This window comes from Nymphaea colorata, chromosome 1 (genome assembly GCF_008831285.2).
Source record: "Nymphaea colorata isolate Beijing-Zhang1983 chromosome 1, ASM883128v2, whole genome shotgun sequence".
Lineage (NCBI taxonomy): Eukaryota > Viridiplantae > Streptophyta > Magnoliopsida > Nymphaeales > Nymphaeaceae > Nymphaea > Nymphaea colorata.
In genome coordinates, this window is record NC_045138.2 from 13,668,906 (window position 1) to 13,695,739 (window position 26,834).

General features: G+C 38.8%; 2 protein-coding genes and 1 pseudogene across 4 annotated transcripts; all 3 read left to right on the forward strand.

Moving 5' to 3' along the window:
- The first annotated feature begins 504 nt into the window (after positions 1-504).
- On the forward strand, positions 505-4,389 carry LOC116257594 (IQ domain-containing protein IQM3-like). Its single transcript, XM_031634549.1, is given in 9 exon segments — positions 505-597; positions 1,115-1,180; positions 1,289-1,377; positions 2,003-2,090; positions 2,687-2,839; positions 3,176-3,268; positions 3,741-3,842; positions 3,923-4,038; positions 4,110-4,389. Coding segments are annotated over 9 exon segments (1,080 nt in total).
- Positions 4,390-6,984: 2,595 nt separating this feature from the next.
- On the forward strand, positions 6,985-8,934 carry LOC116257668 (transcription factor MYB93-like; annotated as a pseudogene).
- A 9,521-nt stretch (positions 8,935-18,455) lies between these two features.
- Positions 18,456-24,408, forward strand: LOC116246445 (IQ domain-containing protein IQM3-like). 3 transcript variants are annotated; one of them, XM_031618324.2, is made up of 10 exons: positions 18,456-18,659; positions 19,138-19,464; positions 19,595-19,709; positions 20,690-20,755; positions 20,864-20,952; positions 21,772-21,859; positions 22,423-22,575; positions 22,882-22,974; positions 23,455-23,556; positions 23,636-24,408. In XM_031618324.2, exons 2-10 carry the CDS (start codon positions 19,250-19,252, stop codon positions 24,176-24,178), a joined length of 1,464 nt encoding a protein of 487 aa, XP_031474184.1. In that variant the 5' UTR covers positions 18,456-18,659; positions 19,138-19,249; the 3' UTR covers positions 24,179-24,408. The 3 variants fall into 3 exon arrangements, with proteins under 3 accessions (XP_031474184.1, XP_031474183.1, XP_031474182.1); XM_031618323.2 differs by lacking the exon at positions 18,456-18,659 and adding an exon at positions 18,667-18,871; XM_031618322.2 differs by lacking the exon at positions 18,456-18,659 and having other exon boundaries at positions 18,667-19,464.
- Positions 24,409-26,834: the final 2,426 nt, after the last annotated feature.

The following is a 26,834-nucleotide window of genomic DNA, read 5'->3' on the forward strand; positions in this document are numbered from 1 at the left end:
AGAGCAGGAAGTACCTGCATGTTTGGGGAGTGCCCTCCAACTCCCATGCCCGTGCTTCTGAATGTAATCGATCAACTTGCTATCCTCCTCGGGTGTCCATGGCCCCTTCCTCAGGCCACTCTCATCACAACAGGGTGACCAGCCCATTCTGATCTCTCTCTCTCTCTCTCTGTCTAATTCTTCTTCTTCTCTACCACATGCAAGAAGCCTCCTGTTGCATCTCCAAAACCAACAAAGAAGCCGCTGTATTTATGCCCTTCTCATGTCCATGCAACTGTGGCATAATTTCACCCCCACATATTCTTTTAGCTAACCACGAAACTAACTGATGCCACATTTTTGTTTATTCTTTGTGACTACCTGAAAGGGGAGGGAAGGAAGAGGCAACTTTATCGGCAGTGCGATCGATCGTACCTCCTCCGTCCTTGTGATCTCGCGGTTGCGATATTGACACCTCATCTAGCTTACACGTGTACTTCTCCAATGAATGCAGAAGGGAGGCCCATGGACGCTGCCGCATTGAAGGTACAGAAGGTCTACAGGAGTTACAGGACCAGACGTCAGCTTGCTGCTGTCGTTAGCGGAAACTCATCGAAGGTCTGGTTTTTTTGGTGCTTTTGTTGCGACTTTTTCGTCCTTTGGTGGCCCTTTTGGGTAGTAGCTGAAAATTAACCCAAATGATCAGTGCAGCAACTCACTGACCCTGCTCACTGGTTGCCTGAAAAAACTGTTTCATTGAAATCTTGATTTTAAAATTGGTTTACTAAACAGTGACTTTTAGTTATTGTTTTTATGCTCGCTCACGCACTGCGGCACTAGAGAAATTACCAGATTTTGATGCTAAATCAATTCCAAAGATTGGCACCACAGACGTCTCTCCCTCTTTTCTCTCCCTGTACCTCTCGGGAGTGGTATATTTGTGTCTCGGAGATTTCTTTTTTATTGTTTTGAGTTTTGACTTGTGTATATTCATTTTCAAGTTTCAACGCGGATCAATATTAAAGTATGGGAGCACAGGGAAGAAGTAGTGGTTGTACCTTTTTACTTTGTTTCTTCTTCTCCTTTTCCTTTTGCTTTATGGGGTTCAACATATTTAAAGGAAGGTTTCTTACAGGTTGGAAAAGGTCTATCCAAAAATGCCAAAGCTCGGAAATTGGCATTCCCGCATTGGATTGAGGCTGTAAGTCTGTTCTGTTTTTTCCCCGTTTTCATATTTTAATGGTGCAGAGATATATATAAATTGCAATAAGAGAATTTAAATTGGTAAGCAATTTTTTATTTTACTCAGGTTGATCCTCGTCATCGTTACGGACATAATTTGCATTACTATTATAATGAGTGGTGTAAAAATGAATCGGGTGAACCTTTCTTCTACTGGTAAGCACCTGAAATTTCAATAATCTTGGCATTATGGATGACTTATGAAAAATATTTCTGATCAAGTGCATGTGCTCTGTTACATATACCTCCAGCTGCTATTTTGCAGCTACGTTGTTTTGTTTCAATTACAGCCTTATTGAGCATCTGAAAGAACTCTTCTTCATTGCTGCTTCATCTTGATATAATATCTTTTTGTGTGCATGCTCAGCATGTTTGCATGCATCTGCAGATGCAGCATATCTCCTTTAGCTTGGCTGCATGCCATGCTAAGTTACGAAGTGCACCATATTGTCATCACACTACATCAGTGATGACCCTTAACTTTTTACTCCTGCAGTACATATTTGTTTTTTTTTCTTTATATATCGTTCAGTTTGTTTAGATTTCATTAAGGAAGCAATCAAATATGTCCCGCAAGTAGCAAATGGCACGTGTGATCAATATCTACGAATAGTTAAGATTATGTTCGTACTAATAGCTGTTAACATGTTAAAGATGCTTTGGAGAGTTCTCTCCTACGTAACTATTATAAATTTACAAGTAATTCAACTCAAAGATGTTATGTGCAAGTTGATGACTTTTTTGGATACTTTATTTATCGATTTTATTTGTTCTTGTGCAGGCTGGACGTAGGAGGAGGTAGGAATGTCGATATAAAAGAATGCAGAAGGTCATTACTTACGAAACAATGTGTCAGATACCTGGGTCCTGTAAGTCCGTGTTTCAAATTGTTTAATTGGCCAACAAAAGTGACAGGAATGAAGTACAGATCTAATTTGGGTTCAAGAATTCTAAAATTACTCCAGGAAGGATTGAAACATTAGTAAAATGTGGTTAAAATTTGATTAGTAAAAAACTGCGTGGTCTAGGATATGTTTAAAAAGGAAGGGAGAAATGAGGCTGCATGTTTTTCTGGTGTGAGGTGTTTTTTAAGTTCGAGTAGATATTCTTGAAGGGTGAGGCTTCATAACTGAATGGGATTCCTTACTCTAGAGATTAAATCATGAGTTCTTTGGCTTTAACCAACAACCAATCAACCTCATGATTCTGTAGGTCTGTCATCACTTTTTTTAATGTCAAATTAATAAATGCTTGCTGATATTATGGTCGCATTCTTCTGGAGTTTTAGAGAAGTTTACTACTATGGCTGTGAATTTCTGTCAATGGATGATGCTACTGTACTTATTACAAAGTTTCCTGCTACTGATATGTGGCATGGAAACACGCAGTTTGCTATTTATTTTTTAGTTATTGTGTTTTTTTAAATTGGCTTACATGTACAATCTCTATCTGTTTTTTATTTCAGCAAGAGAGGGAGCTCTATGAATATTCACCGAGGAATGGAAAAATCATACATGTGAAAAGTGGAGAGCTTCTTGACACAACAATAGGTCAAGGTCACCCTCGTGCGAAATGGATCTTTGTCATGTGCACCAATAAGAAGCTCTATGCAGGCGTTGTAAACTACTTTATTCATTTATCTTCAGATTTAGCTATGAAAATTTTCTGGTGTTCTCGTTCTTCTTGTCAACCATTTGACTCTAAAATATTGTAATTTGCCTTGTATTATTGAAGATGTTTTTCATGTATCTCCCGATAAGCGTAAGCCTCGTCTATAGCTAAAAGGGATATCGGGAGCTGAAGGCAGTTGCCTATTAGTTTAATAGTCTGTGTCTCCTTTCACACGGATAAATTGTTTCCTTGGACATAGAAAGTCTGAAATTGACAATCTACTTAACCTTATAAATCTCATTTTTCTATTAAAAATTTGACTTTTCTATCCGCCTGTATCTAGAAAAAGAAGGGGGAATTTCATCACTCCAGCTTTCTCGCTGGTGGGGTCACTCTAGCGGCAGGAAGGTTGGCTGCAGAAAATGGTGTGCTCAAGGTACTTACCTGGAAATCTCGAGAAACACTTCAACTTCAGTCAATGGTTGTAACTTTGTAGGTTTTTTTTAAGAAAATTGAACTATTTGATGCCAACAACACTATTTTCTCTACGTTTCTTTACTTTCACAATTTTATTGATGGGCATGCTCTGATTTTAGATATTCTGTAACAACTAACAAGTTTCGTGGGGTGGTAGATTTTCCACGTTAGTTTTTTAAAGTTTATCATATAAACCTGCCAAATGCTTGAACATTAGCCTTCAGTATTTGCTTGATGCACTGCACAATGTTTAACTGAGTGATCTTGTAACCCGACGTTTTTCTTGATCGTTGGAAAGAGAATCTGTCAATTGATAGCTGGGTTAAGTTTTTCAACCAATGCATATTTTTGCAATGGCGCACATTTATAAGTTATGTTCGGTTTCCTATTTCTTATTGTAACTAATCCTGAATATTTGACTTTTGTTTCAGAAAGTGTCGGCTAAAAGCGGGCACTATCGACCCACTGCTGAGAATCTTGATATCTTCTTGGCATTTCTTAGAGAGAACGGTGTGAACCTGGACGAAGTGAAGGTTTGTATTTCTCTTAAACATTTATACTTTTCTTTAAAATGTCTAGACATCTGCACACCTTACCTTCTCTTCATATTCAGGTGCGCTTTCCGAGCGATGACAAGTACAATGGGCACAATCCATTGTATGCGGAGAAGTTCAGCTGCGAAAACGCAACTGATCAAGAGGCTTATAGCAACGACACAGAAGACCAATCGTCTGATCGCAAACTTCATGATAAAAAGGTGGTTGAGCGAATCTCAAATTTGACTATATAAGTGTCCAAAGACAAACAGAGCAAGAAAATGTCAAAGGTAGCTACGAAAGGACTTTGTGAGGGGGCCTTCGCAGTCCCAAACCAGAGGTTCCTCCAAAGGAGATATTGCAGTGAATCCATTCCAAGAGCAAGGCACAATCATATCAACTTGGGCACCAGCTATCTCTCAAATGGTGCAGTGGTGTCGGTCCAAGATTTGGATGTGTAGCGGATTATCCGAGGGAGTTGAGGTTCTAGGCTCTGGAATTTGTGAACCATTCCCCTCGTGTCTCAAGCCCATCTGCTTCATGATCTTTCCCTACTTCTCCACTTTCTACACAGTGCTCAACACCCATTGGGATTTTCAGTTTCCAGTCTATGAAAGTGGTGCCGCATAAATTTGCAGGACTAAAATCTCTGCATGGTTGGCGATCCGTTGCAATAATGTTCCAACCATCCGTTGGCTCCTCTATTTTGCTCTAAGTTGGATAGCTAATAAAGTTGGTAGTACGTTCCTTTGTGCAGAATGGGTGTACGACCTCCCTTGCCCTTTATGTAACGTCTTGATGTTTCCATATTCTCTGATTGAATGAAAGCTTTAAGCAGCGCTCTCTTTCCTCATCAACAAATTTTGCATCGGTAGCAATTTTCAATATCATGAGATGTAAAGACCCCACCTAAAATTGGTATGCGAGATTCCAAACCGTCCAACTACTTTAGCAGTATAGCAAACAGATATATAAACTTGTCAAGATCTCGTAAACAATTCAACAGAAAACTATTTCCATGTCCTTTACGTGCATGTGGCTCTTCCGCATGACGCGGTTTATAACGTTTTTTTTTTCTTAATTTGCAAACGGAGTCGAGGTGATCTTTACTACCTTGCATGCTGAAATATGGTAATTCAACCTCATCCAACTTCACAGTCAAGGGATTAAGCTCCTAAGCTCCCATCCGGACTGGCTGAGCTGTATAATTGCAACTCTAATTGACAAGACAATATACGAAATGAACCATAAGAGTTCTAAGCAAAGTAATTTTGAAAAATGATTCATTTATTCAATTTCGTTTTTGTACAAAATATGGATTTGTTGACCAAGGGCCAGGCAGCTTTCAAAACATGCCTTATAAATTCTTCACCTTCTTTCCTGATCCCGAACTGTGATGTTGACCTCCGAGCTCCTTCGAGTTCCAACCGATGCCTCATTCAACTCGGATTTCAATATAGGATTAGCAGTTAGAGAGGTATGAACTGTAGTTTCAAACAAGTTAGATTTGTATGAGATTTTTGTCCCCAGATACTGGGGATCTGTTATTACTCAACGTCGACTGTCCCCGTTTACATCCCCGACAAGGATGCATATCTTTAGCTGGGTATGGCAGACTGTGAATAACTGAACCGGTATATGGTTTGTTCCTGATTCATTTTTCATCGGACTCCAGCGTAGCATCTATCTACGTTACTAGAACCCTTCATCTCATCATCTTGCATTAAATGCAGAATACTTAGCAGCTTTTCCTGTTCTCGACCAGAATTCTTTTCGAAATTGCATGGTGCTGGAAGGCTTGGATGGAATATGTGGAGGTTCCGCATGATCTATATTTTAATTTTATCACACATAATAGGCAGACAACTTTAATTTATAGTGTAGTTTACTTGAGCAAAATAGAGAAAAAAAAGTACCTCTAATTGATTTTAGCTTATAGTCTATATGGTCTATTGAAGGGGCCAAGCTGAGGCATTGATGCTCCTTTGCTTACTTTTAATCTAAAATTCTGAGTGAAAGGATCCAAGTTTTTGGGAAGAAATTAGAAATCTCTGCTCTCTCTTTTCATTTTTTGTTTTTAAAGTCAAGATAAATTTTATTTTGCGTCTTTTTGGAAGTTGGGGGTAGGCCGCTATGACAGTGGCTGGTTGGAGAATTAGCATATGCACTGTTATTATTTCAATTTTCTCAAGCAAGGTTTATTAATTTGTTTGATACTTGCCTTTTTTGTACACTAGTCAAAAAGAAAAAATGAGTGTACAACAGTACATGTACATTGTATCGAGTGGTGTGCTTATGACGGAAGGTTTTTAATCCAAACTTAGATTGGAGAAATATGTAAATTCTATATGTAAAAAGATTTTCAACCTAAACTTGATTGGAGAAATCAGTAAACTATATATATATATATATATATATATATATATATATATATATATATATATATATATATATATATATATAAAGCACTGGATTCTAGGGCCATCCAGGGCTGAGGCGGAACCGACAGAATTCCTTGGAATGGATGGACTGGTTCAATGGCAAACACTAGCGGTTAGCCAGTTGATGGATGGGTCTGAGTTAGCTAGTTTCCTGCTCGTCTAACTTGAGTAGTGTAACTATTCTCCTCATAGAAAGGGTGTCAATACCACATTTGTGAATAAGCACAGGAGGTAGGTGTAGTTGAAAAAGAGGACACTGTAGCGTACTTATGGGTGACGAAACAGGGACCATTAAAACGGAAGAGGAACTGCCATTTACTCGAAATGAAAAGAAGGCCAGCAAAAAGAAAGTTTGTTCGCGTTTTTTTCATTTCGAGTAATGGCAAGAGGAGAAAGTTTGTAGCTTTTTAAACATCATTATATATTTCGATTTTTCATTTCCGCAATGACAATAAAGTTACTACAATTCGGACGGAAGAAGTTACAATAAATTTAGCACTAAAATAGTAAAAGGCGGCTACATTTCTCAACATTTCCTTGTTTGCATACCCCCGTATAAACGTAGAATTTCGAGATTTCTATTCTAGAAGGAAAGCGATGAAAAATCGATGATCATTTATAAAAAAGACATTGTTGGTTGCATGTGGTAGAGAAGAAGAATGAGAGAGAGAGAGAGAGAGAGAGAGAGAGATATCAGAATGGGCAGGTCACCCTGTTGTGATGAGAGTGGCCTGAACAAGGGGCCATGGACACCTGAGGAGGATAGCAAGTTGATCGATTACATTCAGAAGCACGGGCATGGGAGTTGGAGGGCACCCCCCAAACATGCAGGAGCTTCCTGCTCTCTCTTTCCATCGTTCTGTGGTTGCACTGTGTTCTCTTCTCCTCATCCACCAGGAAGCCTCCTGCTTCGCCTTGCAGGAGGTTTCCATAAGAGAATTGTTCAAATTGAAGATAGGAAGAGACATCCAAGTCGTCCAAGTTTTCTTATGAGATTATTGAGTTCTTTTTCTTGTTTAATTTGACGGGGCTCAACAGATGTGGAAAGAGTTGCAGGTTGAGATGGACAAACTACTTGAGGCCTGATATCAAGAGTGGAAAGTTCTCCCAAGAGGAAGAACAAACTATAGTTCATCTCACCATGCCCTGTCAATTCAGTTTTAAACAGGATATCAGGATAGTTTGATCTTCCTCTTGGGAGAACTTTCCACTCTTGATATCAGGCCTCAAGTAGTTTGTCCATCTCAACCTGCAACTCTTTCCACATCTGTTGAGCCCCGTCAAATTAAACAAGAAGAAGAACCGGATAATCTCATAAGAAAACTTGGACGACATGGATGTCTCTTCTTATCTTCAATTTGATCAATTCTCTTATGGAAACCTCCTGCAAGGCGAAGCAGGAGGCTTCCTGGTGGATGGATGAGAAAAGAACACAGTGCGACCACAGAACGATGGAAAGAGAGAGCAGGAAGTACCTGCATGTTTGGGGAGTGCCCTCCAACTCCCATGCCCGTGCTTCTGAATGTAATCGATCAACTTGCTATCCTCATCGGGTGTCCATGGCCCCTTCCTCAGGCCACTTTCATCACAACAGGGTGACCGGCCCATTCTGATCTCTCTCTCTCTAATTCTTCTTCTTCTTCTCTACGACATTCTCTACGACATGCAAGAAGCCTCCTGCTGTATCTCCAAAACCAACAAGGAAGCCGCCATATTTATGCCCTTCTCATGTCCATGCAACTGTGGCATAATTTCACCCCCACATATTCTTTTAGCTAACCACTGAACTAACTGATGCCACATTTTTGTTTATTCTCTGTGACTACCTGAAAGGGGAGGGAAGGAAGAGGCAGATAATTTATCGGCAGTGCGATCGATCGTACCTCCTCCGTCCTCGCGATCTCGCCGTCGCGATATTGACGCGTCATCTGGCTTACACGTGTACGGCTGGGATGGGCACGGTCCACACTCTTTTCACGTCCTGCAGAACAAACTATCCTGATATCCTGTCTCACACTCAAGTCCAACTTCACTGCTCTTACGGTTGCTAATTTTTTTTTATTGATTGTTACTTAAATAAAATGTAAACCAAAAGCACTAATGGTTAATATGCAGAAGCAATTTAACGATTTTTTCCAGCATGTAGATCGATTTTAATAGTATACGTTCTTGCTTTTGTAGGTGGTCAGCCATTGCAACTCACCTACCAGGACGGACAGACAATGAGACCAAGAACTTCTGGAGAAGAAGAAGCTCATCCAGATGGGCTTTGATCCGATGACTCACCGCCCGAGGACGGATCTTTTCAACAACCACTCCCAGCTGCTTGCCTTGCCCAATCTGACGGTTAATCATCCCATGCTGCCAGGCTGCAAGCACAGGCCGCTAACATGGCAAGACTTCAGTATCTCCTCCAATCTGCAGCAGATATGACTAGCAGTACCGTGAGCAATAATATCACAGAGATGGAAGGACACCTTCTTCATCGAAGCCTTTTCAGATTGATGATCAGGAAGCCATGGGATGGACTGCCAACTACCAATTGGACAATGCTGCTTGCTCTCTTGCACTTGCTCCTTAGCAGAGCTTTCCAGAGACCAAATAGACCACACCTCTGCTCAGAATATGCAACACCCACCAAACTTTGAATCTTTCAATAATAGCAACCAGGAATTAGGCTGCACACTCATCAATCCAAAAGACTGGGATGTTCAAACTTCTTCTCCCCTCTTCCCCACGCCGGCCCAGCCGAGAACTCAGCCGGCAACAAGGGTGATGCCTAAGGACGGAGCCAGTATTTTTTTCAGGAGCAGTCAAACGGTCTTTATTATATTATATATATATATATATATATATATATATATATATATATATATATATTTATACATTTTAGATAATATTTGCAAACCACAATATAGTAGAAGTGAACATGTGTCGTATATAATTGTCCACTTCATGAATGTGAAACGCGACTTGTCCTACGATACATTTAATAATTGCTTGTGTCATTACCACAAAGCACGATATGCCTGAACAGGGTAAGACCAACACATCGAGGCATGCCGGGCCAAACTATTTTTTTTTATTTTTTTAAATATAATTTTTTTTCCATGCTTTGGTGTACGGCCATGGCCCAAGCGGGCCCCACCTCCCTCCACCCCAGTAGCGCAGGGAAGGAGCAAGTGAGTGAGAGACAGCACACAAGAGAGAGGGTGAGGCCGGCGCTCGCCTGCACTATGGGCCAGAGGGACTGGGAGCGAGCGAGAAATTGGGTGCGAGAGAGAGGGCATGAGAGAGAGGGTGGGGCCAGCAATGGCCTGCGTTGTGGGCCAGAGTGGCAGGGACTCATGGAGCAAGCGACAGAAAGGACACGAGGCAAGAGAGAGGAAGGGGCCGGCGAAACAGGGTAGGGCCAACAAATCAAGGCGGGTTGAGCCAAACTAAAAAAATTTTATTATTTAAATATATATCTTTTTTCCAAGCGCTATGGTAGGGCCATGGCACAGGCGGCCCCCCTCCCTCCGCCCCTGGTGATGCCTCAAGCAATTCCAGATATTAAGTTAGTTGTTTTCTTAGTTAAATAATGTTTTTTTAATAGTTTAAAAATGAACCGCCCTTACAACATCAATATTTTGATCGTATAAAGATCAATTTTTTACAAGGATGACCTGGACTAAAACATGATTTATGTTAAATTAGTGTTATAAACATATTATATAGATAATATTTTGTTTAAAACACGTTTTAATATGCTACCCAAAAAGTCGCCCCTGGGATGATACATACTTCAGCCCTTTTTTTTTTTTTTTTTTTGCTGTGTTAATGAGGTGGGATGGCCTTGAGAATCTAGTGCTATATATATATATATAATTTACAGATTTCTCAATTGAAAATCTTTTATCTATATAGAATTTACAGATTTCACCAATCTAAGTTTGGACTGAAAATCTTTGGTCCTCAGCACACCACTCGATACAATATACATGTACACTCATTTTCTCTTTTTGACTAATATACAAAAAGGCAAGTGTCAAACAAATTAATAGACCATGCTTTAGAAAATTGAAATAATAATAGTGTATCTATTAATTCTTCAACTAACCACTCTCCCCATTGGCCAGCCCCCAACTTCCAAAAAGAAGCAATCTTGACTTTAAAAATAAAAAATAAAAAAGGAGAGTGGGGATTTGTAATTTCCTCCCAAAAACTTTGATCTTTTCAATAAAAAAAATTAAACTAAAAAGTAAGTAAATGAGCATCAATGCCTCATTTTGGCCTCCTTAATAGACCATCTAGACTATAAGCTAACTTCAATTAGAGCTGCTTTTTTTCTTTTATTTTGCTCAAGTAAACTACACGGTAAACTAAAGTTGCCTAACAACAATTATGTGTGTCAGAATTAAAATATGAAAAAGAATGCCTTTTTTTTCCGTTTAATTTAGCAAGCCACTACCGATGGAGTCGATGTCTCATTCATATCATCAAGTTGTCGCAGTCAGCCTACAATTAAAAGTAAAAGACTTTAGAAGAAAAAAAAAGAATAAAAAGGGCAACTCAACACTGTTGAAGAATAGGTAATCTAGACAAACAAGTATTACTCATTGTATATTTTCCAACCTACAATTTATTTTTTTGCTATTGAAATGAGAGAGTGTGAAGGACAAAAAATCATAAAGTACTTTCAACAAACAAACATGAGAAAAATGCACCACATGGTTTTAAGGTTGGCCTTTAAGTTACCGACAGCTCTAATATGTGTCCGCAATGTAATCACTTTTTATTTGTTACCACGTTTGTTGTCAAATTCCAATTCAAATGAAGAGGCTATCATGAGTGGATTTATTTCACGTGTGCTCCCAGATTTTTCTTTTCAAATTTGACATTTTGTGTGCAATTAACCAAAACTTTTCTGGATTCTTAGGCCAACTACCAAAAATCTCATTCCATCCTCTTAAGTTTATGTATCTAGCTCCTACCAACCGATCATTTGTTTATAGAGATTATAATTATTATTATGCATGTAAAAAATCAAAATATAGAAGATGGTGCACCCTAGAAAATCCAATATACTTTCTATTTCTGTTAGGACACTGAATTTCTTCTGTTAGGTTAACATCTTCAAACCGGTGATTGCTGGTAACAGAGTCACAAGCCTCATACGGTCAAATCGCCATCAATAGTCACATGCATGAGAGCCTTACTTTCATAAAGATGTTTGCGAAGGAATCACATGTCACACATTTTGGTTATATAACTCGTGATCTATTTGTCTCCAGTGGCGAGAGGCGCCTAAAAAAATCGTACAACTTCAAAAATGTAGTGGTCAAAGCAAAGGTGTAATGTCATAATCACCCCAAAACAGATCACATGCTTTTGGTCGTTCTTATTCATTCTCTCCTCATCAATGCAAAAAACAAAGAAAAATGATTCACGTTATTAGTGATGTATGAAAGAATTCTTGTTTGTCAGATAGAATTCAAAATTAAAAAGAAAAAATAAATTAAGTTCATACAACACAAATGCTGATTGGAATTAGTTGAAGCAAATCACAATTGCCGAGTATGGATTAAGAGAGGGAGAAAAAAAAGAGTTAACCCAGTTTGTTTTTTTTTTTATGAGTTGATGATCGACTAGTTGAGATTCAGGCATTTTTAAGGTCAATGTTCAAGCTAGTAGATCTCAACGTCTTCGTCAAGGGTCATTTGGCAATAAAGATACATTGTAAATGTCTCATGAATGTGTCTCAACGAATGAATCAGGTTCATGGGATAATTAAACATGAACTTACTCATTCGTTCGGACAGATTCACGAGACATTGACAAAGTATTTCTGTTGCCAAACAACCTTTCAAGTTTCAAGATATAACTAATTAAGTCATTTTGATTTATATGTACATTGAACTTTATTTTTGGCCAGCCAGTACTCCAATACACTTGGATGCAAAAATGAGATAGGACTATCCTGATCAAATATTATTGGTACGGATCGAGATGTTGGCTAGGTTTGACCAGACTGAGTTATGTCGCTGTAGTCATTGCTTGGTTTGACCGAGCAGGCTGGCTAGGAAGGCAAGGACATTAGAAAGTAGCTACACTGTCTGTTTCTTCCCCTCTTTCTCTATAATTCGCTTATTTATAGGGTGTTTAAAGGGAGTAGTTGTTCATTCATGCTTTTTCTTTAGTGGGTTCCATGAGCTCCCCGAGTATCTATGATCATACGTTGAGGTCGCATCATTTCAATCAGACCCCATGTCTTTGAGGTTTAAAAATATGAAAATTTAATTGATTTTGTGAGGATAAGATACCTACGTTTCAGTTAAAAGTATATGATTTTAGAACTTGTTGTCTGCGAGGAAATAAAATAAGGTTCCATGAATTGAAAAAACACATTGGTTATGACAAGACAAATTTCTGAAATAGGCTGGTGCTCTAAACCATTAATTTTGGTATCAGGATGTTCTTATGATATATTTTCATGAATAAAGATTCGGTGATTTAACAATCACTTGGCCTGTCAGGCAGTAAAATACATTAATGCTTCTCTAATAGAAAAGAAAGTCGAATGCAATCCATGTTCCAATTCAGAAAATTCTAGAAGAAACGCAGTTTGTCGCCTTCATGTAAAATTTTTTGGGATGCTACCTTTTATCAAGTAGGATTGTCCACTGAGAACCTGTTCTAGTTTTTCTGGTGGGATATTTTATCTGAAATAAGCTATTCAGTGCAACCTGTCTCGGATAAGTTGCCAGTGCATGCAAACACTCTCATCAATCTCGATCCACATCCGGACGTGCAAATGGATGTCAGCGCACATTAGTCTCGTGTTCTTTTGGAAAAGAAAAATTAGGCTTCTGTCCCCCGATTTGGATTTTATTGTTTGTCTCCTCCGTTGTTGTCCCATGAGTGTGATGGCGACGAAAAAGAACAATTTTACCCATCACGCCAGAATGTTCTTTCCGCATTAATACTGAAAGCTCATAACGTTCTTTTTTTTTTTTTTTCTTTCATTGCAGTCTCCGGAAGTTTCCTCTTCCTCATTAGACTTATCTATATACGGAACCCATATCACTTACGTGTTTGATAAGATAAAAATAACAATTTCTGTTTCAAGTAACAAAGACAAGAAGTACAGAATTGGTATAAAATTCATGTACGTCCAATATACGAATGTTGGCTATAACTAACCTATTTTTTTAACTTCAATAAGCACCAAGATTCAACAAGCTAATATTTTCAAAATCATTTTTGAATATCTAAGTAGAAACCTAGTGGACATTCACCATGTGGTTCCTAAGGATACGTTTTGCCTTTCTAGTTTTAATTGATTCTTAGGCAAAACGTATCTTTAATAGAGAAAGGATACATTACATTCTGCCTAAGAATTAGTTGAAACTGGAAAGGCAAAACGTATCCGTTTCTCTATTAAGGATGGTTTGCAGAGCCATCTGCAATCTTCACTATCAGTTTGGGTCTAAATCAGAGTGAAACCAAACTTATTTAGTCGCCTTTGGTAGACAAACTTGCAAACCCAAATCCCACCCTTCTAACAATCAGATCATGTTTTGCCTTTTAATGCAAATCCAAAACTCATGAAGGTGATCTTCTGTCTTAGTTTGGATCCAACGACGCGATCATAGTCCCATGCATCTCCCCCAATTGTTATCCGGTACAATCTTATCTTGAATCTATTTTAAATTATTGATCCAAACCTAATAATGCAATACAGATGGATACAGACCCACCGATGTCACAATCAGCATCCACAATTCCTCAAAGTCGCCTGGACCAGCAAGAGGCCTGAGATAAGGACAGTCTTCTTCCCCCATCCATGATATTGATCGGCACAGAAAATTTTAGTTTAACTTATATAAAAATTAAAAAAAAAAAGCCCCCTGCAACAAAATTTTTTTTAGTTGTGACCTTGCTTTTACTTTTACTTTTACTTTACCTGGCCTCAGCGCTCCTCCTCCATCCATATTGTGACTTGGTCATTGATCATACTGACTAATTTAAGTTGGCATCTGTAACCCGAGTCCTTGCACATTGAGTACTTGCAACACACTATTGAAAATTCCTCCCCGTGACGAGCTACTAAGGTCGCTGATTCAAGTCCTTGATGAGACAAGTTGATGCGAAGTTGACATAAATGTCACATATACTTTTTCTTTTTCTTAACTGAGTTTGCTCCTTCAAATGAATGTTACGTACTAGACAAGTAATATCCTAGCTAGACCGATCTAATAACTTAAAAACAAGCAATGGGTTTGCCTGACTTTAATATATTGTGTTCTGAATAAATATCATTTTTTGTAGACCACGCTTCGGTCTACAGGAAGTATGGACCATTGACCGTCAAAATCTTCTGTGGTATATGGATGACCAGCAAAAGTTTCTACGGCGAATAATATTATTGCTAATTATATAGACGTGATCTTAAATTTTTTACTAAATTTACGTCAAATGTGTACATACTTTCTGGATACGTAAGATGAATTCTACACTTTAAAAAAAATGAAATGACCGTATGTAAATTATTATTTGCTTCCTGAAAAAATCAATTTAACGTGACCGTTGCGTTATTGCTTAAAGAAAACAGTGAACAGCTCTACAATACATAACATAACTCTGCAAATGGGCAACTTGCATGCAACCTGTGGACAATTTAGGATTCATAAAATAAATTGTATGCAACACATAACAAGAACAAAACCAAACTAATCAGAATCATTTGATCGTTCATATCACCCTTCCATGCCCCCTTATTGTCTTCCTTGCAAACATTATCTAAATTTACAAAAAATTATGTAAATCTCCCTGATTTACAGTAAAATCCAGGGCCATCACACGGGCCCTAATGTTGATCTCACCTGAATATACAATCCTCATCTGTAGATTTATCTCTCATCTGATCTCATTTATAATTGCATTATAATGAGCTAGCTAAGCGTGCATTGTACAAGATTAGGTGGGAAAAAAAATAAACAAAACTTTGTTTGGTGAGAGATGTGGATCCAAGCATGTTTTCCAAATGAAAGTAATCAAACGGACTTTCGTCATCACATTAATTATTTTCTAGTTACGAAGCTTTCCTTTGATGACGACCGATTGTTGCTATGTGATTGCAGAAGGTCAGTAGTAGTACCTATAGGAATCAAACTGACAACACACCAACAAGAGCAAAAGCGAAGCCAAATTTTTATTTCTATAAAGCATTAAATACATGGTTAACAAAATTTTCATTGACCATGAACCAATCTGGTGAGGCCGCCCCTGCACCATCTATATGCCAATCGGCATATCTACTTTGGGCTAAGCAAAAGCAATTAGAAGTTGGATGAAGGGGTAAAATCAGCTGATGGGCACTAGTTAAGAAAATATAATTATAAAAGACAAGGTTCGTGGTTCGGTCTATTATTTATTTTGGATCAACCGCCTGACCGCTAGCTGTTTGTCGTACCTACGTTGGTCCATTGAAAGGGAAGGAGGGCTCACATGGCTCTCTCCCTTTCTCTAGGGAAATTACGAGGCGAATGCAGCAGCTTGTTTGTGCCTACACACTTCCTCCTTCAACAGCCAAATTTGAACCAAGGTGGACAAATTTTTGAGTCAAGGTCAACACTTTATCATCAGTTTTAGAGAGAAGAGTTTTTTTCCACATGGGCTTTTCTTGACTCACCTTCAGGCTCCAACCACAATTTTATTATAAATTAAGAAGTAAGAACATCTCTCTTCCTCTCTCTCTCTCTACAGATTCGTTCTCTTTTATAATAGTGGTTGTGTTAAATTATAGTAAAGAATAGGACCGGCCAGTCAATCTAGAATTTAGAAAAAATGCAATCTAAGTAACACTGACACGGCTGGAAGGCCGGCGTAACCATGTGAACACACCTACCTAACCCATTTGTGGAATTTTGCATGCTTTCTTCGAAATTTACATTTTTTTAATTTTTTATGTTTTTGAATTTTACATATTTTTATTCGAATTTTTATATATTTCTTGCAAACCTTTTAAAATGACCCTACCAATACTATATCTTATATGGAAACAAAAAGCATTCACTCTCTCGGCAGACCCTGGTGGTTTGATTTAATATATTCGTGCGTGCCACTGTTGTTGGAGAGGTTAGCCTGTCCATTGCTTTCATAAAAACCAATAAATGCACTCATCCTCATAAAACTTCCTCCGTGGTTGGCATTTATGATTTCCACTTTCATATACATCTTCTCTGTTGTTCTATTACTTGACAACTGCTGAAGAAATTAATAGCACATGCTGCATCCGAAAATGGGAACGTTTAATTGGCTCTATTTAATTCTCACACCAATCTCTCTCAAGCAGCCCACCCACACTACTAAAGGCACAAAACAAAACTTATTTGTGCTTTAAGAAAAAAAAAAATGAAGACAAAAAGAGTGGGTATTTCTAATTCCTTCCCCAAAAGTTCGGTTTTTTTAACTCTCAACTTTTTAGACTGAAAATAAGTAAGGGGGGTCATTGCCTCAAGTCACCTTGTGCTTTATAATAGACCACGAATGTCATAAGCTCCGGCGTGTGCATTTTTCTGGTGGGTGGGCTCAAGTGATGTACACTTGTTCAAAAACTAAAGTTGCTTGTGCCGACGGTGGTGCTAAAATATAGATAATGGCAGATAGAGTTAGTGGTTGGCTAAAAAGCCTCCACCTGTTCCATCAAAGGCTTCCAGTATCATCACTAGGACGCAATTTTGAAGAGAAAATAAATGTTCTTCCTACATAAGTTTGCAGACCACGCTGAACTCAGGCTCGCTTGAGCTTAGACGTAAATTGATTCATGTGTAATATTTAATTTCAGATGATGATGAGTAAGTTGTGCTACCAACCGACATTTTCCATCTCAATTGCTTAAGCGTGCGTTCGACCAATGCATCTAGCTACCTACATCATATTCCTCGTATCATATTAATTAAGTCTCCATTGCATCGATCTTTAGAACATCTGTTCTTAACAATTGAAACTCACAGTAACGTAATAAAATGCAGTAATACAGATTTCAGGAACAGGTAAAGAGCTTTATGCTTTTGCTACCCTTTCTTTCGTTAAATGGCTGATTCTATGTTAGTACCACCTTTCTGTCACTACAAAATGTCTTACTACGGCTGCGTTTGATTGCCGCAGATCTCAGTCTGATTTCAACTGTTATGAAATCAAACCCAACCTACATGTTTAAAAACCTAGTCTAGTCCAAAGGTTTCGCTCCCCAGTTTCGAAAATCAGCTTTTTGAGATTTTCATGATGTGATACCATTCCTCTCTTTCGCGCAGTCTCAAAACTAGAACTTGGCTGCCCATGAGAATAAAAAAGCATAAAAAAGTAGGAGGAAAAACTTTGTTTAAGTTGAGGATCATTGATCAACATAAGATTATCAACACTCCCCAAAAGTTTACCCGCAGAATGAGACAAAGCCTTGTTTACCGTTATCACAATTTTAATACAACTTGTGACGTGGACTTCACGCTCCTGACAAGGTGATTAATGTATTGATAATGACAAAACTACATAATTTGATAAAATAATTAAAAAAGTCATGTGATATCTCAAATTGGTGAGTAAAAGCATAATGATAATGCTCTTATTTGTATTCGTCGCCTTGTGATGAGAAAAGAAGTATAGTTTCATTTGTTCAACTCGGAACTTTTCCTACAAGCATGTTGGAACAAGCTTAGTTAAGTTGGGAAAACAAGGAGTTTGTACTATAAACTCACGAACAACGCTGTAGGTTTAATGTACCCGAATCTACTCCCTGGACAATCAAGCATGTCCTGATCAGTGTATCAGACCTTTTTCTTTTCTTTTTTTCCCCGAATGCAGTAGCATTTGTTTTGTGATTTTCAACATTTCGCATGTAAACGAAAATTACATGATCGTCTATTTCGGAAATATGCCAAATTGTAAAGGAAACTACAAACTGGACTCCTGCAATGCAATGGACATGCTTCTCAGTATACTCGCTTGGTAAAAATTATTGGGTTTCTTTTGGAAATTTAAATTTTAAATTATTCTGTGGATGGTGATAAAATTTTATCCAAAACAGCACACCCCAAAAATTTTGTGCGAGCAATAAAAAGCCCTCTTGTGAGCTTATTATACATGTTTGGAAGCAAGCGGAAGTCAACAAGAAATCGTGAATAATGCCACGAATTTCACGATCTTGATGGCGTCGTGGAAGGTGCCGGTAGTGCATGAGAGAGGGTGGCCGGAGGCCATAAGTTTTGTCGAATACTGAGAGAGGGAGATGGAGGGTCAACTTGAAGGGAATCGCCACAAGTGGAGAAGAGCACGGCGGTCCAGGACAGGGGTGATCTGTATCACTGTCTTTCTCACCTGCCACTTCCGAGTTAATGCCTCTTCTCTGCTCTGCTCTCCGGTTTCTTTTGGCCAATGATGGGACTGTATTTATTCGTGATATATGGAAACTTTACCTTTTTTGTGGCGGTAAGAGGACAGAGTCTGGACAATAATCCGTGGCAAGAAATGTTCACCTCCCACCCTTCTGCCGTTCTCTCTCTCTCTCTTTCTCTGTGAGCTGCTGGCTGATCTTCCACGAAGGTACAGAAAGATGAAAACAGCTTAACAAAACCAGGAAAGAAAATCGTGGGGCGACAGTTTTGACCAGACTCTCTCTCTCTCTCTCTCTCGCTGTGTCTCTCTCTTCTCCCATTCTACATCCTACATTTTCATTGAGAATCTATAAATTTGGCATTTAACTGCTTCTTATTTGCGGTCTCTCTCAGTTTTCTGAAGAGCCTGCGGGAAGAATAGAAAGCAAGAAATCTGCTTCACATCCCTTAGCTCTCTCTCTCTCTATCTCTCAGGGAGTTATCTGAAACGGACGAACACAAAGCGAGAAATCTCCCTACCAACCCTTTGATCTCGATCTCCCTGTGTGTAGAACCACCCACCTTTCTGTTCACGAGAAGGGAAAGAATGGAGATTATATCGCCGTGTCATAACCTGGACTTCCATCCTATTTCCTCCCAAAACTTCCAGCTGCCTTCCGACCTCAGCAGCCCGTCATCCGCTCCAATGAATGCGGAAGGGAGGCCCATGGACGCTGCGGCATTGAAGGTCCAGAAGGTCTACAGGAGTTATCGGACCAGACGTCAGCTTGCTGACTCCGCTGTCGTCGCCGAAGTGCTATGGTTGGGTTTCTCTTTCCTCATGCCTCCCTTCTCTTTCAACCTTCTTCACTCGGCTCCCACATCCCCTTTCTTGTCCACTCTTTCATTTCATTTCGTTCGGACATTTTAAACAAGATGTTCAAATTTTCAGGTGGCAGGCCATCGATTTCGCCCGCCTAAACCACAGCACGATCTCCTTCTTCAATTATTGCAAGCCGGAAGCCCCTGCTGCCAAATGGAGTCGAGTTAGCGGAAACGCATCGAAGGTCTGGTTTTTTTGGTGCTTTTGCTGCGACTTTTTCGTCCTTTGGTGGTCCTTTTGGGTAGTACCTGAAAATTAGCCGAGATGATCAGTGCAGCAACTCATTAACCCTGCTCACTGGCTGCCTGAAAAAACTGTTTCATTGGAATATTGATTTCAAAGTTGATTTACTAAACAGTGACTTCGAATTCAATCTTATTGTTTTTATGCTATGTATCGCTCACGCGCTAGAGAAATTACCAGATTTGATGCTAAATCAATTCCAAAGATTGGCGCCACAGATGTCTCTCCCTGTTTTCTCTCTCTGTACCTCTCGGGAGTGGTCTATTTGTGTCTAGGAGATTTCTTTCTGATTCTTTTGAGTTTTGACTTGTGTATATTCATTTTCAAGTTTCAACGCGTATCAATATTAACGTATGGGAGCACAGGGAAGAAATAGTGGTTGTACAACAACCCGACCCACTCCTGTGCTCGGGCTCTTGGTTTGACGGATCCCAACCCGTTCCCTAGCAATTTCGGTTTCAATTCCAAAAGGCTAGGAATCAGGACAATCACCTCATTAAAGCCTCCCTTTATAAGCCCTTGAAAATCCCTCACAATCTTCGATACAGGACTAAGCTCTTGGGGTGTTACAATCCACCCCCCTTAAAGCACACGCGTCCGCGCGTGTGGGACCCCAGGTCCGAGTGTTGAACCGGTTCTGATACCACTATAACAACCCGACCCACTCCTGGGCTCGGGTCCCTGGTTTGACGGATCCCAACCCGTCCCCTAGCAGTTTCGGTTCCAATCCTAAAAGGCTAGAAACCAGGACAATCACCTCATTAAAGCCTCCCTTTATAAGCCCTTGAAGATCCCTCACAATCTTCGATACGGAACTAAACTCTTGGGGTGTTACAGGTTGTACCTTTTTACTTTGTTTCTTCTTTTCCCTTTCCTTTTGCTTTTTGGGGTTCAACATATTTAAAGGAAAGTTTCCTACAGGTTGGAAAAGGTCTATCCAAAGATGCCAAAGCTCGGAAATTGGCATTCCAGCATTGGATTGAGGCTGTAAGTCTGTTATGTTTTTTCCCCCTTTTCATATTGTAATGATGCAGAGATATAAGCAAATTGCAATTAGAGAATTTAAATTGGTAAGCAATTTTTTATTTTACTCAGGTTGATCCTCGTCATCGTTACGGACATAATTTGCATTACTATTATGATGAGTGGTGTAAAAATGAATCGGGTGAACCTTTCTTCTACTGGTAAGCACCTGAAATTTCTATAAACTTGGCATTATGGATGACTTGTGAAAAATATTTCTCTGATCAAGTGCATGTGCTCTGTTACATATACCAGCTGCTATTTTGCACCTACATTGTTTTATTTCTATTACCGCCTGAGCATCTGAAAGAACTCTTCTTCATTGCTGCTTCATCTTGAACCTTTTTTTGCTTATAATGATTTACTTCAAAATATATACATGTAGATCTACGTCTTGTCAACTTAGCTCTGGGCACTATTTATTTCTTTTTCATCTATAACGTTGGAGGAGAAGTGGTGTAGGGGCCCAGGGGGGATGTGACAGCAGTAGATTGTTTCTAGTGTTTTACAGAACGATACAGAACAAGGAAAAAACCTTGTGTTTTGTGTGCATGCTCAGCTTTGCATGCATCAGCAGATGCAGCATATCTCCTTTAGCTCTGCTGCATGCCATGCTAAGTTATCATTTATGTTGTGAGTGCACCATATTACACTACCACAGTGATGACCCTTAACTTTTTACTCCTGCAGTACATATTTGTTTTGCTTTTCTTTCTATATCCTTCAGTTTCTTTAGATTTCATTAAGGAAGCAATCAAATATGTCCTGCAAGTAGCAAATGGCACGTGTGATCAATACCCATGAATAGTTAAGATTATTTTTCATATACTAATCGCTGTTAACATGTTAAAGGTGCTTTGGAGAGTTCTCTCCTGCGTAACTATTATAAATTTATAAGTAATTTCAACTCAAAGATGTTATGTGAAAGTTGATGACTTTTTTGGATACTTTATTTATCAATTTTATTTGTTCTTGTGCAGGCTGGACGTAGGAGGAGGTAGAAATGTCGATATAAAAGAATGCAGAAGGGCATCACTCAAGAAACAATGTGTCAGATACCTGGGTCCTGTAAGTCTGTGTTCCAATTGTTACATTGGATTGAAGTACAGATCTAATTTGGGTTCAAGAATTCTAAAATTACTCCAGGAAGGATTGAAACATTAGTAAAATGTGGTTAAAATTTGATTAGTAAAAAACTGTGTGGTATAGGATATGTTTAAAAAGGAAGGGAGAAATGAGGCTGTATGTTTTTCTGGTATGAGGTGGTTTTTAAGTTCTTGAGTAGATGTTCTTGAAAGTTGAGGCTTCATAACTGAATGTGATTCCTTACTCTGGAGATTAAATCATGAGCTCTTTGGCTTTAACGAATCAACCTCATGATTCTGTACGTCTGTCATTATCGTTTTTTAATCTCAAATTAGTAAATGCTTGCTGTTATTAGGGTCACATTCTTCTGGAGTTTTACGGAATATGGCTGTGAATTTCTGTCAACAGATGATGCTACTGTGCTTATTACAGAGTTTCCTGCTACTAACATTTGGCATGGAAACATGAAGTTTGCTACTTTTTTTAAGTTATTGCGTTTCTTAAATTGGCTTACATGTACAATCTCTATCTGTGTGCTATCTCAGCGAGAGAGGGAGCTCTATGAATATTCACCCAGGGATGGAAAAATCGTACATGTGAAAAGTGGAGAGCTTCTTGACACAACAATAGGTCAAGGTCACCCTCGTGCGAAATGGATCTTTGTCATGTGCACCAATAAGAAGCTCTATGCAGGCGTGGTAAACTACTTTATTTATATTCAGATTTAGTTATGAAAATGTCCTGGTGTTCTCGTTCTTCTTGTCACACACTTGACTCTAAAACATTGTAATTTGCTTTGTATTATTGAAGATGCTTTTTATGTATCTCCCGATATGAGTAAGCCTCGTCTATAGCTAAAAGGGACATTGGTAGCTGAAGGCAGTTGCCTATTGATCTTAATAGTCTGTGTCTCCTTTCACACGGATAAATTGTTTTCTTGGATGTAGAAAATCTGAAATTGGCAATCTACTTTAATCTGACCTTTTCTATCCGCTTGTATCTAGAAAATGAAGGGGGAATTTCATCACTCCAGCTTTCTTGCTGGTGGTGTCACTCTAGCGGCAGGAAGGTTGGATGCAGAAAATGGTGTGCTCAAGGTACTTACCTGGAAATCTCGAGAAATGCTTCAACTTCAGTCAATGGTTGTATCGTTGTAAGCTTTTTTAAGAGAGTTGGACTATTTGATGCCAACAACACTATCTTCTCTACGTTTCTTCACCCATCAAGATTTTATTGATGGACGTGCTCTGATTTTAGATTTCCTGTAATAACTGATAAGTTTCATGGGTGGTAGATTTTCCACGTTAGCTTTTTAGAGTTTATCAAATAAACTCGCCACATGCTTGAACATTAGCCTTCGCTTGATGCACTGCACAATGTTTAACTGAGAGATCTTATAACCCCAGGTTTTTCTTGATCGGTGGTAAGAGAATCTGTTAGTTGTAATAAACCAGAAGGACTAGGTATCTTCCTACAAATTACGGATAGCTGGGTTAATTTTTTCAACCAATGCATTTTTTTTGCAGTGCCACACATTTGTATTGTAACTAATGCTGAATATTTGACTTTTGTTTCAGAAAGTGTCGGCTTATAGCGGGCACTATCGTCCCACCAATGAGAATCTTGATATCTTCTTGGCATTTCTTAGAGAGAATGGTGTGAGCCTGGACGAAGTGGAGGTTTGTATTTCTCTTAAACATTATACTTTTCTTCAAAATGTCTAGACATCTGCACACCTGACCTTCTCTTCATATCCAGGTGCGCTCAACGAGCGATGACGAGTGCAATGGGCACAAACCATTGTATGAGGAGGAGCTCACCTGCCAAAATGCAGCTGATCAAGAGGCTTGCGGCAACGACACAGAAGACCAATCTTCTGATCTCAAACCTCCTAATAAGAAGGTGGTTGAGCGAATCTCAGATTTGACTTTAACTGTCGAAAGACAAACAGAGCAAGAAAATATCAAAGGCATCTACGAAAGGACTTTGTCAGGGGGCCTTCGGAGTCCCAAACCAGAGGTTCCTCCAAAGGCGATATTGCAGAGAATCAATTCCAAGAGCAAGACACAATCATATCAACTTGGGGACCAGCTATCTCTCAAATGGTGCAGCGGTGTCGGTCCAAGAATTGGATGTGTAGCGGATTATCCGAGGGAGTTGAGGTTCCAGGCTTTGGAGTTCGTGAACCTTTCCCCTCGTGTCTCAAGCCCATCTGCTTCACGATCTTTCCCTACTTCTCCACTTTCTACACAACCCATTCCGGATTTTCAGTTTCCAGTTTGTGACAGTGGTGCTGCATAAATTTGCAGGACTAAAATCTCTGCATGGTTGGCGATCCATTGCAATAATGTTCCAACCATCCGTTGGCTCCCCTATTCTTCTCAAGGTTGGCCAGTTAATCAAGCAAGTGGTAGGTTCCTTTGTGCAGAATGGGTGTAGGACCTCCCTTGCCCTTCATGTAACAATGTCTTGATGTTTCCATCTTTTTTGATTGAATGAAAGCTTTTAGCGGTGCTCTCTTTCCTCGTCAACTAATTTTGCATCGGTAGCAATGTTTAGTATCATGAGATGTAAAGACCCCACCTAGAGTTGGTATGCGAGATTTCAAACCATCCAACTACTTTAGCAGTATAACCAACAGATTATAAACTTGTCAAGATCTCGTAAAAATTTCAACAGGAAACTATTCCATGTCCTTTACGTGCATGAGGCTTTTCAGTCACACTTTGTTTCTTAATTCGCAAATGGAGTCTAGGTGATCTTTACAACCTTGTATGCTCAAATATGGTAATTCGACCTCATCCAACTTCATGGTCAAGGGATTAAGCTCCTAATCTCCCAGGCGGACTGGCAAAGCTGTACAATTGTAACTCTAATTGACAAGACAATATAGGAAATGAACCATAAGAGTTCTGAGCAAATTAATTTTGAAAAATGATTCATTTATTCAATTTGGTTTTCATACAAACTATGGATTTTATGACCAAGTGCCAGGCAGCTTTCAAAACATGCCTTATAAATTCTTCACCTTCTTTTCTCATCCCCAAGTGTGATCTTGACTTCTGAGCTCCTTCGAGTTCCAACCGATGCCTCATTCAACTCGGATTTCAATATAGGATTAGAAGTTAGAGAGGTATGAACTGTAGTTTCAAACAAGTTAGATTTGTATGAGATTTTTGTCTGTAGATACTGGGGATCTGTTATTAGTCAACATCGACTGTCCCCGTTTACATCCCCGACATGGACACAGATCTTTAACTGGGTATGACAGACTCTGAGTAACTGAACCCGTATATGGTTTGTTCCTGATTCATTTTCATCGGACTCTGGCATAGCATCTATCCAAGTTACTAGAATCCTTCATCTCATCATCTTGCATTAAACGCGGAATACTCGGTTTTTTCTTAGCAGCTTTTGCTGTTCTCAACAAAAAGAAGAAGCAGTAATTGTCTCCCGTTTCAGATTTTGTTTATCCAAGGCGAGAAAAAGAACAAAGAAGGAAATATCCACCGAACAGAGGAAGTGAAGAACATTATCAGGCATTTGTTTACGCACTTTGGAAGAACTATTCTCAACAGTGTAACTGTGTAAGAGCTAAGAATATGTCGACATTAATCAGAACGGAGATCTCGAACCCACTATGAAGTGCGAATGTCGACCTGACATATGATCGAACATGGTTTTTCCACATAGTCAGAAAGAACAACAAAGGTTATGTTTTGAGGGAATCATTCTCAGAAGCAAAATGTCACGTGTTTCTCAAATGAAATGGTTCCCCACGTCCACTGGTAATGTTGCGTGAGAGAACAAGTGAAAATGGCAAATCTCACTTGATTCTTTCGCCTTCTCAAAAGATAAGAACAAGTAAGGTTTATTGCCAGGTTTTTTGTAGTACAAACATATAGATCTTTGTAAGTAGGGGTGGAGCAAGAAATTTTTAGTCGTAGGAACCCAACTATAATTTCAAAATTTTAATAGAAGCCAAAATATAAATTTTAATAATTTTTATTTAAATTAAACTAAAACGTATTTTAAAATTTTAAAAATCTGATGGGGCCCCCCCTGTTTGCAAGCTTGCAAAAGCAGAGCTTGCAATCTCATATTCCAACGAATGAGTCGAGTAAACTATGGATCCAACAGTGATAGAAGAGTTAATCGGTCAGGGTTATGACTAAACCACTTTTCTTAAAGGGTGCATGCAGTAGATATTTAGATTTAACCATAAAAAGTTTATCGATCTCTAGCAGCCGTGTTAATGACAAGTACTTACTGCAAGTCTGTTTCACATGGTCTTTACATGCATAATAACAATAATAATCTCTATAAACAGATGATCGGTTGGTAGGAACCAAATATATAAACTTAGGGACTGGAATGAGATTTTAGGTAGTTGACTTGAGAATCCAGAAAAGTTTCGGTTAATTGCACCCAAAATGTGAAATTGGAAAAGAAAAATCTAGGAACAAATATAAAAGAAATTCACTCGTGAGAGCCTCCTCATCTGAATTGGAATTTAACAACAAACGTGGTAACGAATAAAAAGTGATTACATTAAGGACACATATTAGAGTTGACATGAACTTAAAGGCCAAACTTAAAACCATGTGATGCATTTTTCTCATGTTTGTTTGTTAAAAGTTGTTTATGATTTGTTGTCCTTCGCGGTCTCTCATTTCAATAGCAAAGAAATGACTTGTAGGTTGGAAAAATATATATGCAGCAATACTTGTCTATTTAGCTTACATCTTCTTCAACAGTATTGAGTTACTTTTTTTATCTTTCTTTTTTCTTCTAAAGTCTTTTACTTTTAATCGGTAGGCTAACTGCGACAACATGATGATATGAAGGAGACATTGACTCCATTGGTAGTGGTTTGCTAAATCAAAAGGAAAAAAAAAAGATATTCTTTTCAAAATTGCGTCTTAGTGATGGTAATGGAAGCCTTTGGATGGAATAT